The sequence below is a fragment of the Bactrocera dorsalis genome, chromosome 5 (genome assembly GCF_023373825.1).
Source record: "Bactrocera dorsalis isolate Fly_Bdor chromosome 5, ASM2337382v1, whole genome shotgun sequence".
NCBI lineage: Eukaryota > Metazoa > Arthropoda > Insecta > Diptera > Tephritidae > Bactrocera > Bactrocera dorsalis.
Genome location: NC_064307.1, coordinates 969,545 through 984,698, shown reverse-complemented (window position 1 = coordinate 984,698; position 15,154 = coordinate 969,545). Strand labels below are relative to the sequence as shown.

Genomic DNA, 15,154 nt, shown 5'->3' with positions numbered 1-15,154 from the left:
CTACTTTATCACGAACATATGCCAATCAAATATGGCGCTAAGCATTCAGTGAAGGTTCAGTGAAGTCATCGAAAACTAGCCTAACGCGAGTCGTCCACCCATAGCTGTTAATCACGATTACACTGAAAAAGTCAAATAAACAGAGCTTGGAAATGTTGGTCTTGACCAAAATTCGTTGAAGTCTCTGAAGGCCTGCCGAGGCTTTTAAAAAATGTATTGAAAATTGAATTGAGCGCTGGCATTCTTGTATTGGCTTAGAAGCCTATTTTGAGGGTGATTATAATAATTTATATTGATATATGTGAAAATGTCATTTTTTATCAGAGCAGACAAATTTGTTCTGATGATAATCGTACTTCCCTTTTATACGTACAGTATATACATATATCATATTAGCTATAGTTATTGCATTGATTTCTGCCAAGTGGAGTGTGCCAAAAGTAAATTAAATTTGATATTTCACCAACCAATACAAACTCTCTGAAATATACATACATAGTTGTGCACTTAGTACTTCCTAACAGATTTTATAATATCTACTTAATTACAAGCAAACACTTAAACGTGATCACGATTTTATATGCATGCATGTGTGTGTGCTCATGTGCATTAACGAGTTTGTTTACGAACACATTCATTTACTACCACAGCTCAATTATCTTTTACTCTCGTGCTAATGATTTCCGATTGGCATACTAACACACATTCCTCGTAATTGTGTAATGATTAATTAGAAGATGATTAGTGCGTTATTCGCCAATGACTAATTTGTTGTAAAATTCAAGAGAGCAATGTACATATACTTGTATGTATATAAACGAAACAATTTTTGTATTTGGTGATTTTGTATTTGAGCAAAATGCATTTTGCAAAAATAAATTAGTCAGGCAGCACTATCGCAAGTCATTGAAAACTGTTATATTTTATCTTATTTGTTATTGATATAAAATATATAACTAACGTTGTATTTTTGACGTCAGACAATCTTAAGGCTACTTTGCTAATTTTAGACAACTCCAATCTACAAATTCACCAACTAATGCGAAGATGTTCGCACAAGCGTTTTCTATGATCTACAAGCATGCACGCAACAGTATATTAACAGTTTAGGATTTGTTTACATAAATTTGTTATGCAATATTGTTAATCAATGCGAGCTCTTATGGCTTCTTAAGGTCAATAATACCATTAAAACTATAGCAGTTGATACCGCAGGCAGAAAAAATAACAAAAATGTTAATTCGAGCAGTTAGTTTTTAATTCTGCATATCATCGTATCTGTATGGGCATTGTTTACTACTTTATTTAGAAGACGGCAAGGTATTAATTTGCAAGAAATAAACAGTAGTACAAATAGTCAGAAAAAAACATAACACGTTTTAAAATTTACTTGAAAAGCCAAAGATATTTAAGTAAATGATTAAATGATAACTAACTATAACATAAATATTTACAACACAACATTACTTATTTTTAATCTTTTTTTATTTTTATTTAGGAATTAAGAAACATAACATAACAGGGCACAACACATTTTGAGATAACTTAGCTTAGTATGAAAACTCTGAGCAGCAGTTATTACAGCAAAATATAGCATAAGTAAACATTTTTATAGCACAGTAAGTTAAAGCACAACATCGGGTGGTTACTGCCAGAAATAATTTTTAGCAAAAAATTGAAAATCCATATATTTATAATAAAGCCAAATTTTAAACTTGTTTCTTATTTCTTACAGAAAAAAAACTGTCTTTACTTAGGCTCACCGTCAGATTACGTTAAATTAGAGGTAGCTACTAGCAAAGCCGAACTTCACTGTAGGGTCCCATCAAAAGTTTTTTGTTTCGAAAACGTGCGAAAGCTGTCGTGCAGGTGAATTTCTGAAAAATAGATGCAGAACAATATAGGTTGGTGAAATCAAAGGGATCTCTTTACCTCTTTAACCAGGTCGTTATTAGTCAGAAAATTGTAGTAGTAAACTGATATTTTTACGAGTTTTCTAATGTATTAGTGCTGGGTTGGTAAGGAATAGTGTAAAGCATACATACATTACGTAGATAAATTTGCTTTGCCATTGGTATTTCCGATTTTTCTAAAAACTCTTTAATTAATAATATGAGAAAAGAGAAAATATATCTGAAATAATGAATTTAAAACCGGTAATGTTAATACATATAAAAGTATGTATATAAACGTTTACCTTTATCTGTTTACCTATTGCACATATATGTATACATATATTCGGTTTATATATGTGAGTGAATGTATGTTTGCACACGTATAAAATAATTAGTTGACTCACCTTGATGCATCTGTAATATGGCAATCAAATAATAAACAACCAAAAGTATAAACAAACGCCCATAGCTGTTTAAATTTGTGAACTGATGTTCCAATGGCAGAGGGGCGATGTGTACACGGAATGTTGATAATGAATAATGCACTTTGCGGTATTTTGAAGCTGCTGCGGAAGTTGAAATGATGAAGGGCTCAGCTGGTTTTGAGTTTGAGAAACTATTTTAACACAAATTTATACTTGTACAATATATATTGTAACTATATTGATACCATATGAAGACGATTTATGCACATTTATATATGTAAATAAATGTATGCAGAACGACACTTTATGCTTATTTATAATATACAGTATGTCAACTATTTGATCACATACATTTCTAAAAGCATTCTTTTTTGTTCTTTTTTTATTTAAATAAACTTTTAAATAAAAGGGATAAGTTCACTAAGTAGGCCTATGCAAGGACAGTTAGTAAGTGCGGAATTACTCAAAATATGCCGTTACTTTTCAGAGAATATTTACAAATGTAGACAAACGCATATGATCAATTAGTTGACTTTGTGAAGTAAAGGAGTATTGATCGCCGTAATATTGCTCTGATTCAAGTACTTCTTTTGATTCTTCAATTAATGGTGCGGAATCGTTAGATTCTTGTTTTTAGTAAAAGGTGAGTATTTTTTTATTGTTTTTCTTTGTTATTTCTTAAGTTTGGCTTGACTATAGATGAAAAAATTAAGTGCAATAAAAATGGACGAAATTAAAAGGCTTATTCATTTAAACCCAACGCATAGCGAATTTGCAAGACTCGTTGGTGTTTCTATAGGCGCGATTTCAAAAATAAGACAATCAATAAGCCATTTATGTGTAAATTTTCGACTCCTGGTCGAAAGCCAATTTTGAATGCCACCCTGGAAAGGCGCATTATTAGGCAGATAAAGTTTGGTGTGCATGAGAATGCGGGCCAAATCAGACGTGATCTCTTTTGGAGGAAACCCCTAGAACCTTTGACTAGCCGTATTGTTCAACCAACGGTGAAGTTTGGAGACGGTAATGTAATGATGTGGGGGTGTATGAGGATGGAGGGGTAGGAGAGTGCGTAAAAGTTGCCGGACGAATGGATGCTAACCAATATGTCGACATCCTTCAACAAGGTTTGTGCAAGAGTCTGGATGTTTTTTTTTTTTTTGTTTTTTGTTTTACGAGGAGGAAGCATCGAAAGCCTGGACCCCAGTCAAAGTGGAACTTTAATCCAAACTAAACCTCCTACCGTCCTGTACCGTTCCCCCCGGTACCACCGTCAAAGTATTACGTCGGGAGGATGGTTGAGTGACACTCATGCGTACGTGATGGTCAAAATGCATTAGTTACAAGCTGCATTTACTTGGCCTCCCTGCCCGTCACGTCAATGTTAGTGTGTTTGGGTCGTCGTTGTTCGTTACATTTAACAGCTCTCTTCTCCGCCGCTGTTCGCTAGTACGTTGGGATTTCATAACCCTGGCTGCCACTTCGCAAGGAGCTTTCCATTTGTCTACTGATTCGACCATTTGATTTACCAAATTATCAGGAGTAGGGTCTACACTGAACGCATTTTTTAAATATTGCCTCTCATGGTTATGTTTCGGCCAATAGAAGAATGTGTGTTCTACATTTTCGATGGTATCGCCTCCGCAATAATCGCATGTGTCATTATTTTCGTGTCCGAATCGTTTCAAATATGCTTTGAAGCAGCCATGTCCTATGAGGATTTGAGTTAGGTAGAAATCTACCTCACAGTGCGGTCTGTTTAGCCATGGTTCAACGTTGGGGATCAGCCGGAATGTCCACCGCCCGTTTTCACTTTCCTCTCAGCGTTTTTGCCAGTGATTCACCGTCTCTGCCCTTGCGATTTCTTTCTGTGTAGTATGCGGTAACCTGTCATTTGTAAGACATTGAATTTCTTTGGCCAAGAGGTCTAAAGGCTGTAGGCCCGAAATTATTAGGGCAGCATCCTCCGATACTGTGCGGAACGCAGAGCATACTCTCAGCGCGCAAGTGGCATATATAGAAAAAAGGCCGCGACGGTAAGATTTTATTTCGAGGGCTTTTCCCCCATATCTGGACGCCGTACAGCGCGACTGACTTTAATACACCAGCTAATAGTCGTCTTCTGTTTTACTTTGACCCGCAGGGAATTTAGCATTAATCGGGTCAAGGCTCTGCACACTTTTGTAGCTTTGTCGCATGTGTACGCCTAGTGCTCCTTAAAGGACATCCTTGCATCAAGAATAATTCCCAAGTATTTGATTGTCGGTTGTGTAGTGATGCTTACACCCTTTATGCTGAACGTGGCAACTTCCCTAACTTTTCTGCCAGTAATGAGTACCGCCTCGGTCTTGCTCTCCACTAGATTCAGTCCGTTAGTTTCGAGCCAATCGCTTATTAACGTTATTGTCTTGTTGGTAATCGTAACTATATCGTGTATGTGCTTCGCTATAACCACAACAGCGATATCGTCTGCGAACCCAATGATGTGTACGTTTTTAGGTACCTTCAGTCGCAGTACTCCATCGTACATGATGTTCCAGAGTAGCGGCCCAAGTACTGATCCCTGGGGTACTCCACCGGTGACTTTATATTTTTTGGAGCCTTCGTTTGTATTGTGGCTCAAAGTTCTTTCCTCGAAATAGCTTACAATAATGTTGTAAAGATATAGAGGCACGGATAAGCTTTTTAGTGCAAATCCAAACCCGAGTCTGGATGTGGGGGCAAGAATGTGTCGGAGGTCATCTTTCGAAACACGCTTCTCGTGTAGCTAAAGCTTAGCTTCAAAATAACGGTTTTGAAGTACTCGACTGGCCCCCACAATCGCCAGACTTCAAGCCAATCGAACATGCTTGGATTCAGGTCAAGCGTGCGATTTATGATGTTCAAGGTGAGTGTCGGAATCTTGGCGATTTATGGCAGAAGGCTAAAAATTGCTGTCAAAATATTAGCGGAGATTTCTGTAGGAAAGTGGTCAAGTCCAAGCCCACACGAATTGAGGCAGTAATCAAAGGAAAAGGGGGTCATATTAAATTTTAAGTAAAAAAAATCATTTATGCCAACCAATTGATCAAATGTTCAGAGGAGACATTTTTTAAAATTCTATAAAATCTAGAAGTCTTTGAAAAGCAAATGTGTTAATTCTATTTTATTTTAATTGTTTTGTATATAAAACAAATAGAAAAGTTGCAAACAAAATCCTTTTTCTGATACCCAGGTGTGATCAAATAGTTGACATATTATATTTATTTTATGTATTTTATTCTAAACCTGAAATCAGATTAGAAGAGCAGAGGAAAATTTTTAAAGAAATTTTTCTTAACAACTAAGTTGTTAAACAAATTAACACTAATCCTTCAATTATCTCTTAACCATTTAAAATAAAATTTAAATAAATTTGTTAATGAATTTTGAACTTTGGAAATTGATAAACTAATTTAAACAATTAAAGACCAGCACTTGGTTTAGTCAAATTCATTGAGCACATATTGAAAGCGAGTCTCCTGCAGAGCTGCATAACAATAAGTAATTATATCTTTACATATTTGTGTGTATGTATTATACCTATATTCTCCATTAAAGCCGCAAGCATTTACTAACCAAAGTGTTGCTTCCACTACTGGCTGTAGCGCTGACAGCTTAACAGCGGTGGAAATGATCTCCAAGCGCCTGACAAGTGCGTTAAATGCATTTAACTTTATGGGTATAACAGTGTTGCCAGGTGTGTTGAATGAACAATAGATTGTCTGTGACTGAGAGATTCTACAAAAACATTTCAGTCCGAACGTCAATAAAAAGTTCAAAGCTTTTTTTTTTATTTCATCTAACGTTCCTTTTAGTCTAGTAGAGTGTTTAGTTTTCTGAGAAAATTTATAATACTAATGCTTATACATATATGTTTTATTAAGAAAGTAAAGATGTCGACAAACATAAAGCCCACTGACTGATGAGAGTTTTTTTTCGATTTTTAGCCAAAATAAGGTTTCCTTCTTAACACTTTAAATAAAAAAGTTAGTGTGTTTGGAATATATGAAAATAAGCGACGCTCATTTTGTGCAAGATGAAAGTAGAAAACCCAAAGACATAGTTGTTTTTAAAAAAAATTGAGGTTTTGTGAAAACGCTGTAAATAAAAAAGTTATATATTCTTCTACTTTGCTACATAACTTTTTCTACAAAACTCGTAGCTTTGCCAAAAAATGAAATAAACAGGTTTTAATTCTCAACAATTAAACCACGAACCTCCATAATAGAAGAAAACTGTCAACATAACTTTGTTTACTGATATTGATTTGAGGTGGTATTTTCGGCTTCGGCTCACCTTTGATACTATATTCGACCTATTGATAGTATGTTTCCGGGTCGTAAGCATGGATCCAAGACTCATCGCTAGTAATAATACGCTTTTTGCCATCTTGGTAGTGGGAAAGCATTATTTCTCACCACTTTTCTTAAGCACAAATGATCTTTCAAAATGGGCTTCGTTGATCCTTCCGATATTTCAACGATGCCAGTAAGATCTAAGACTGTTACTCGGCGATTCTAGTCTCAAGCACCAATTCTTTTATTTTATGGACGTGTTGATCATGAGTTGATGTTGATGGCCGTCCTGGACGTGGTTCGTCGTCAACGCGTCCTCGGCTCTATTTGATTAATTTTTACCAATCAAAACTACTTGCTCGACATAGATATAGAACTATATAATTATAATTGATCAGGATGACGTGACGAGTTGAAATCCGGGTAACAGTGTAACTTGAGTAAAAATTAAGATATGTTGATAAAACTACAACCACATCAATTTTCTATATAACACAGTTTTAATTCATATCGGATACTTTCACATTCCAGTATACAAATAAAGTTCCAATTAATGTTGCAATAATTATTTCTTGATAAAAAATATGTATGATACTAAAAATGACTTAATTTAAGGATTTTCGGACTTCAGGGTAATTTTATACCGCCTATATCGGGCCATATATCTCAGTTATCTCAATGTTTTACTAATAGCTGTATATCTTTGTGCCTAAAATGGATCAAATCGGGTGAAAGCTAAGCCTTGCCCCTATGTAACAAATAAGAGAATTTTTGAACATCCGACTGCCCTTAGTCTATACCGATTGTTACCATCAACAATGAGGTACCTTAATGAAACCCAAAGAGCATTCAATTGGTATGTTGATGATTATTGACTTAAATAAATGAAATCGATTGAGGATGATTTTAGAACTCTTTCACTATATTTTCCAACATTGCCAACACCTGAAGATATAAAATATTCGGTTGCACCCGAACTTAGCCATTCTTCACTTTTTTTGTTTTAATTACTTTTAAAAACTTTTAATCATTCCAGCTTGAGAAGCAGTGCTCTCGAGCATCATCAGAGGTGTTAATTCACTGGCCAATTTAGTGCATACGCTTATATAAATACTTACGAAAATCAATATTCATTGAAATGTTTATGAAGTGTTCACTTAAAGATAAAAGCCTCGAGCTGTCGCTCGTAAATATCGACCATTTTTTCTCAATTTTGCTTAATTCTGCCGTTAACAATGATATAGTACATCTCATCTTCTGTTCATTAAGATTTTTCTTCAACCAAATTAAACATTTCAACTTCCATACGCTGTTTACTAAGGTCATCAGCACGCTGTGATCAGCCGTTTTAGTAAAAAAAAACAAAAGCAACAACAAATTACAGCTAACCGAAATTGATGCTTGCGAGCAGTGCACCAACAAATTGAGCTGTTAACTTCTTAAGCGTTGGCGTCTTGAGTTGGCTAAGACACGCATTTGGTTTTTGTTGTTGTCCATATCTATCACATCTCATTGCCAAGAAGGAAGCAGATAGTTTCTTAGTTGGGTGACTGCAATATGCGAGCAAATCATCTATGCCATCAACAGCATTCGTATAATTTTTTAAGGTGCGAGTTCAAGTGTGAAGTGGGTGATACGAGTATACCGATATACGCTCGCAAATAGTACTAAATAATACACTGTACATATTTACTTGTACAATGACAACTACTACTACGATAAAAGGGCGGAATTCTTTATTACCATTCATGGCTTCAATGTTGTTTCTTTTTAATTAATTAATTTTAAGCTACTCTTGCATTGTACCCATACTTGATTTTCGGTTAATTTATTTATCTTAATCTAAACTTCACATACTTTGGCATATGTCTATGTATATTGCGGTTGTAGTTCTTCAGGAACATCAATTAATGAAGGCACAGACAAAACTGTCGTGATTTTCGAGGTTACCAAAAACATCATTGAAATTAATACCGCATGACGAGGAACACCATAAAGGTAGGCAATTAATTGTTATTGTATGTTTCAGTTTACTTTAGCAGCAGCTTCGAAATTTCACGCGAAGTGGGAAGTTACAAATATGTTGAATGCAAATATTAACATTAGTAACTTTTAAACTTGTCTTTTATTTATGTGCATATGTGAGTATAAGGTGTTTTATGGGTGGCGATTTTTTGTTTAATGGGTGTGTAAAAGAAGAAAAAATATTAACTTCGCAAGCACCAAAGTCGTCTGCGGTTTGTATCCATCTGTTTTTGATCCATAAAGATTTGATTTCTCTTTTTAGTCACCTAGTTCAATGTAAATAGTCAAATGAAAAAGTTTTCCGTACAATGACTATGATCTTGATCTGTCTGTTTGTATCTCAGCGATATCATTTGGCAGTTTGACAAATGAGAAGCTTTTTTAAGAGAAAAGATCACGTTCTAAAAGCTCAAATTTTAAAAACTGAGCCGCTAGTTTGCCTATTTACAAACAAATGGATATGACTAAATTTGTTAAGGGTATACTAACAAATATGCAAAAACAATCTCAAATACTGACAATTTTCAATATTTTTTGCACCCAGAACACGTTACAGTATATGTAGTACCGAGAAAGATCTAAACCAATTCTATACAGGTTTGTCTCAATATCCCATTGTCCTCAAGAAAGTATGCTCTAGAAAATACTTACACCTAATTATATATATATATGATTAACACGTTGACCGAACAATATCCTTTATGCCTTTTTCAGACATCTGATTTGCAAAAATAAGTGAAACTCATATATTTTAATGTTATGGCCAAGAATTTAATTTTATTATAAAAATAAGAGTTTGCCATTATGTTAAAAAAATAATTTCGGGCAAGTGACCTCCGAGCCGAGAGTCTCAATTTTGAAGCACTTTTTTGCCTCAATTAGGCCATATCTCATCAATAAAAAAATGCCTAAAAACATTCTAGTGGTGTTAAATTGAACGATCTTGGAGGCCTACGATACGAGATAATGCGCTCATTAAAAATTTCCTTCAATAAATTGGGAATGTCCATAGAGCACAACAAAAAGTGACTTTTTGAGATTGTAACGGCGACTCGGCAACGAGCTCACTTGCCATCTTTCCAACACTACTAACCATATACTTTACTTACAGTTGAAGAGGTCGAAGGCCATCCAGAACGAGGTATGTCTTCCACGATCTCTCGACCGTCTTTGAAGGATTTGTACCACATGTAGGCTTGTGTTTTTGATAAAAACTAATAATCGAAAGCTTTTTCGAACAATCGTAACAATTCCATACACGAAATCTCAAAAAAGTTAATTACAATTTCCGCGTGTAAATCAAGTAACAGCGAAAATCATTCTGAATTAAGTTATCTAAATTCTAGACTAAGACCATTATAAGTGCAAAGCTCTAATTATCTGTGAAACATGTTGTAAGAGTGTAAAAAAGATCTATTAATTCATATTACAAAAGTAATGAAAAATTCGACCGATATGATCTTCAAAAGAAGATTATGTTAATCTTTTAAAATATCTGAAATCATTATTGCTTATGTAGCAACGATGTGTCCAACTTCTATTACCATCCAATGTCTAACAAAGCACTCTCACAAACCGTGTTTAAACATTTTTTAAGTTGAATGGTTTTCAGTAGAACAATAGAAAAATGGTTAAAACAAAGGTGGCCAGAGCGCATAGAAGTTGAAATTCAACGTGTTGGCCACTTCACACATTTCCCAAAACGCACCGAGTAGCTCATAAATTACACCAAACATTGTTTAACAACCATTGAAGATCAATTGCTTTCACACAAATTAACAACAACACAGAAACTCAATTCAAGCACCTACTCAAAAGTACAAACGCCTGCGTGTGTGTACGCGTGGTGTAACATTGAATGGAAGCACTTAGATGCGCTTTGGCAAAGTAACAAAAACAATAATAGCAACAAGGCAAGGCGAATCGGCATAGCTCAATTGTCAAGCGCTAATCAGCAGCGTGGTGAAGTTCAAAACGTCAGTGCTGTTAATGGGTTTGTGCTGTCTTGCGGTTAATGACCGCAACGAGCATATTTTGTGCACAGGCGCGCACATATGCAACGCACACACATATACACCCGAGTCAAAATGACGATCTCCAAAACCTAGATAATCCGTTGAATTACATAATTTGCGCTTCATTATTCAACCGCCATGTACGCATGCGCGTAGTTGCGCTGAAATATGAGTGTATGTATGTGCGCGCACGCTTGCCTAAAATGATTTGCAGGCGGTTATGTTGAATGTGTTCGGCAGTTCATTATTGCCATTTTTCGATTTTATTGATGGATGCTGCAATGCGCTCTCTAACAATTTGGATTTTCAGTTTCATTTGAACGAAGTTTTATTGATATCTCCCTCGTATTTACCTTCGCAAGCACTTACGCACACATACCTACACACACTCGTATGCTGGTAACCATATGTTGCATATGGTGTGCCTGGGTGTACAAATGAAGTACACGCAGCTCATCATGCTCTTTTATCGCTTTATTGCTATTGTTGTTGGCGCAATTATTATTAGTTTACTTGTGTTAATTTATTTGCCTATGAGCGTAATGCACAGCGCACAGCGCATACTTCGCACATTCATAGGTAAATACATATGTGGGGATGTAAGTATGTAGGCACTCTCAACAAGTGCGTATAACCATGCTCATTATTGTACTTTATTGGATTTTCTGTAAGACATACGTATAAATAGCGACCGACTTTGGTAATTACACTGCATTAGTTAGCAAACGTAATTGGGATAACGACAAGCGCGGCAGCAATAGCTGAAGTTCAAGAAATAATAAAAATACCCTCTCAGAAATTAAAATATATAAAATCTCTCACCAAAATGAAGTTTACATTGAGCATCCTGGCACTCTGTGGATTAATCGCCTTCGCCTGTGCTGCGCCGCTCGATGACCCAGCTACGGCCCAAATTCTACGCTATGATAACGAGAACGCCGTTGATGGTTACAAATTCGGGTGAGTCCGCAAAAAAAGTGAAATCAAAAGTGTTACATTTGCGTGCGAAATTGTGGTTATGATACAAATAGACAAATCGAAAAAATGTATTTGAATTTATGTATAAAACATTCGATGGCGTGTAGTAAAGAAATTACTTTTTAATATTTACAATAAGGAAATGGAAAATTTGGTCAGCTATTTAATAAAACAACAGTAAAACTTTTTCAGTCCAATATTAATTGTTATTGTTTTAAGGTCCTTCGCCATAAAAATCAAAAATTTTTATTTTTGCCTGAAAATGTATTATACCAAACTTATAATTTATAAATAGCAAGACACTTAAAATTTATATATCATCTATTATTTCTACACCTTTTCCAAAAAATGCGTAAATATATGAAATGAGAAATTTTATAATTTTTTAATTTAATTTAATTTTTTTTTTATTATAGCTTCAAAAATGTCTGCTTCTACAAAATATTGCTCTAGACTTCTATGAGCTTGGAGACACCTTCTGTGCTCTCTTAGAATTTTTTTCAACACTTTAATAATTATTCCTATATAAAATATTTTTTTAAAGTTGTAAGCTATTCACAGTTGTGAGCTATTAAATCTGTTTTCCTTACCTCAATGGCATAACGTTGGATCAATAATTAGATACCAAAAACTATAAATTTGGCAAACTATAGAAAGATTTTAAGATTTTAGAGGAGGAATTTTGTAGGAAAAAATTCTTATCGTTTGCCTACTTCGAATATAAACCCTGTTAAACCTTTTTTAGGGTTCAACATTATTATTTCTAAACGATATATACATTTTCTAATTTTATGAGGTTTTTGGCTTGAAAAAAGGCTAACAATAAGATGCTTTTGGTGATTAAATAATTTATTCTGTTTCAGAATTTCTTATCACCAATGGTCATGACTGAAATTCAGATAAATGTATATTTCTAGAGTAACTTTATATTCTTGAAGGCATTTTATATAAAGCTTTCAAATACTCGACGGTTTTGTGCTTGAATATTTATTAAATTGCCAAGAGATTATAATTGTTGTGTTCAATCCTAGTAGTCTCTGTTATCCTTCACCAGAAAAAATATTTTAAGAAAATATCATTGAAATATTATTATTCAAATAGCTCACTCATTTTATTAAAATTATTTTTTCCGAAATTTTTCTTTAATTTTATTTACAAAAATTATTATCAAACAAAAATTAAATTGTAATTTACCAATTTACAGCTATGAGACTAGTGATGGTGTGTCGCGCCAGGAGGAGGCTGAACTAAAGAACGCCGGCACCGAACAGGAGGCCATTTCTGTGCGCGGATCGGTTAGTTGGGTAGCACCAGACGGTCAAACATACACATTAAATTATATCGCCGATGAGAACGGTTTCCAACCACAAGGCGATCATTTGCCACATGTCTAATGTTGCGCTGTGTAGAGGAGATACATTGAAATTAATCGTTTTTATATGCATGTAGTTATAGTGTAAATATACAAAAATATGAATTGTTATATAAGAAAGAAACAGTATTAAATCGGCTTATTACAATTCTTTAATATGGTTTAAATAACTTGTAAGTGTGTTTTAATAGCTATAGCTAAAGATTCTAACTGAATTTTAACCGAACCTAAGAATTTGTGAGAAATATAATTTTTGATTGTTTACGGTCGATTGCTTCAATATAGAATAATTTCAAGGCTTTAAGTAAATTCTCCGTTATCTCATTTTAAGCTATTCTCTTATAGAAAATCTGAAAAGCACATTATATTTAAAGTCAACAAATAAGTAAAACATGCTCAAGTTCGTTGCTTAAGTCTTCAGTTTTTGCTCACTATTCTGAAGCGAATTTCAAAGTTAATAGTACAGATATAGTCTGTATAGCTGGCTTAAATTATAAAAACATCGATTCTCCGAAATTTAGAAAAAAATATACAAATTTGAACTTTGGGTGCTTAGTCGCTTCCTGCCGTAAATAGAATAATGCAGAATAAATGCAGCGTCTACCAAGATGGATGATATTATTTAGAAAATTACACAAATTAAGAGCTTAGAATAGAAATATGACACCTTGGGTTTTTGAGTTTGTTAGGGGTGTACATAAAAAACATCGATTTTTTCATATTTTCAAAGCTCATCATTTCAATATATCTCCTTAAGAGGATTTGTCAAATATTTAATTAGTCCCGAACATTTCAATAATATTTCGAGCAAACCAGTACTGGGCGCTTTCACCTACAATTTAAGATGTTTTTTTCTATTTTTCTTGTAACTTTGTTTTTGCAACTTTTGTCATGTCTATTAAACCGATTTACTAAAAATTCGGTGTGGGTCTTATATAGGGTAGTCGAAAAAGTCTTTTCGTATTTAATAAACCAGATATGTACCATTTTGGTCGACCACTTTTTGCCATTTTTCCGCTAGAGACATTATCCCATCAGTGTAAAACTTTTCTGGTTTCTCGGCGAAGAACTGCGACAAATAAATTTTACAGGCGTCTCTTGAAGCCAACTTTACTCAATTAAAGGAGTTCTGCATTAACCGAAACAAATGGTATTCCGATGGTGCAAGGTCAGGACAGGTGGATGCATCAAAACTTCCCAGCCAAGCTCTCATAGTTTTTGCCGAGTTCTCAAAGATGTGTGTGATCTAGCGTTGTCCTGATAGAAGACGAAGCCCTTTCTGTTGATCTCATCAGTTGTTGACAGGAAAATATAGAATCAATCGTCCGACCAACCTGAGTAGCTCATAGTGGATAATTCACTTTCAATCTCACTAAACACTGAGCATAACCTTTCGAGCTGTTAATCCCGGCTTTGCGACCATTTGTTGAGCTTCACCACGCTTGGACCATGATCCTTTACGCACTTTATTGTCGTATTTGATCCACTTTTCGTCTCTTGTTACCATTCGCTTTAGAAATGGTTCGATTTCGTTTTGTTTCAGAAAAGAATCGCAGATGTTAATTCGGTCCATTAAATGATTCATAGACAATTCATGTGGTAAATCTTAAATCATAAATCTTCTTTTTATAGTCAGTCTTTTATAAATGCTTCAAAACCATTTGATGATGAATGCTATGTTCCTTAGCGATAACATTGCTGCTTATGTGATTATCTTGGTCAAACTTTTCCATAATTTCATCGACTTTTTCAACGATACGACGTCAGAGCACTTTATAGTACGACACAATGTGATTGACAGCACTGGAGATATACGACTACAAGCACACCTATGGACAAAATACGAAACGACTTTTTAGACTACCCACTATATGCTTATATAAATTGCAATTTTTTCAGTATTTTGTTTTTTAATTCAGGAAAGTCAAAAAATTTATTCTAATAAAAATAGAAATATGCATCCGAAATTTTTAAATATACTTTCATAATGGCTAATTTTGTGCCCTAAGAGGGATATCGGTTCGAATTATCTATCTTCAAATACTTCTATATTTGTTTTAGTACAGCTCTCAATCGTCCTTAGGATGATACGTTACAGTGTGGTGGTAGTTTATGTATATATGTATAT

General features: G+C 34.4%; 1 protein-coding gene across 1 annotated transcript; it reads left to right on the top strand.

The window, feature by feature from the left end:
* The first annotated feature begins 11,384 nt into the window (after positions 1 to 11,384).
* On the top strand, positions 11,385 to 13,176 carry LOC105232749 (endocuticle structural protein SgAbd-6). Its single transcript, XM_011214564.3, has 2 exons — positions 11,385 to 11,636; positions 12,859 to 13,176. The coding sequence occupies exons 1-2, from the start codon at positions 11,503 to 11,505 to the stop codon at positions 13,046 to 13,048; spliced, it is 324 nt and encodes a 107-aa protein (XP_011212866.1). The 5' UTR covers positions 11,385 to 11,502; the 3' UTR covers positions 13,049 to 13,176.
* Positions 13,177 to 15,154: the final 1,978 nt, after the last annotated feature.

Coding starts and splice junctions, on each gene's coding strand:
- LOC105232749 (XM_011214564.3), top strand. CDS start 11,503: ATGAAGTTTACATTGAGCATCCTGGCACTCTGTGGATTAATCGCCTTC. Junction 11,637..12,858: donor GTTGATGGTTACAAATTCGG/GTGAGTCCGCAA, acceptor ACCAATTTACAG/CTATGAGACTAGTGATGGTG.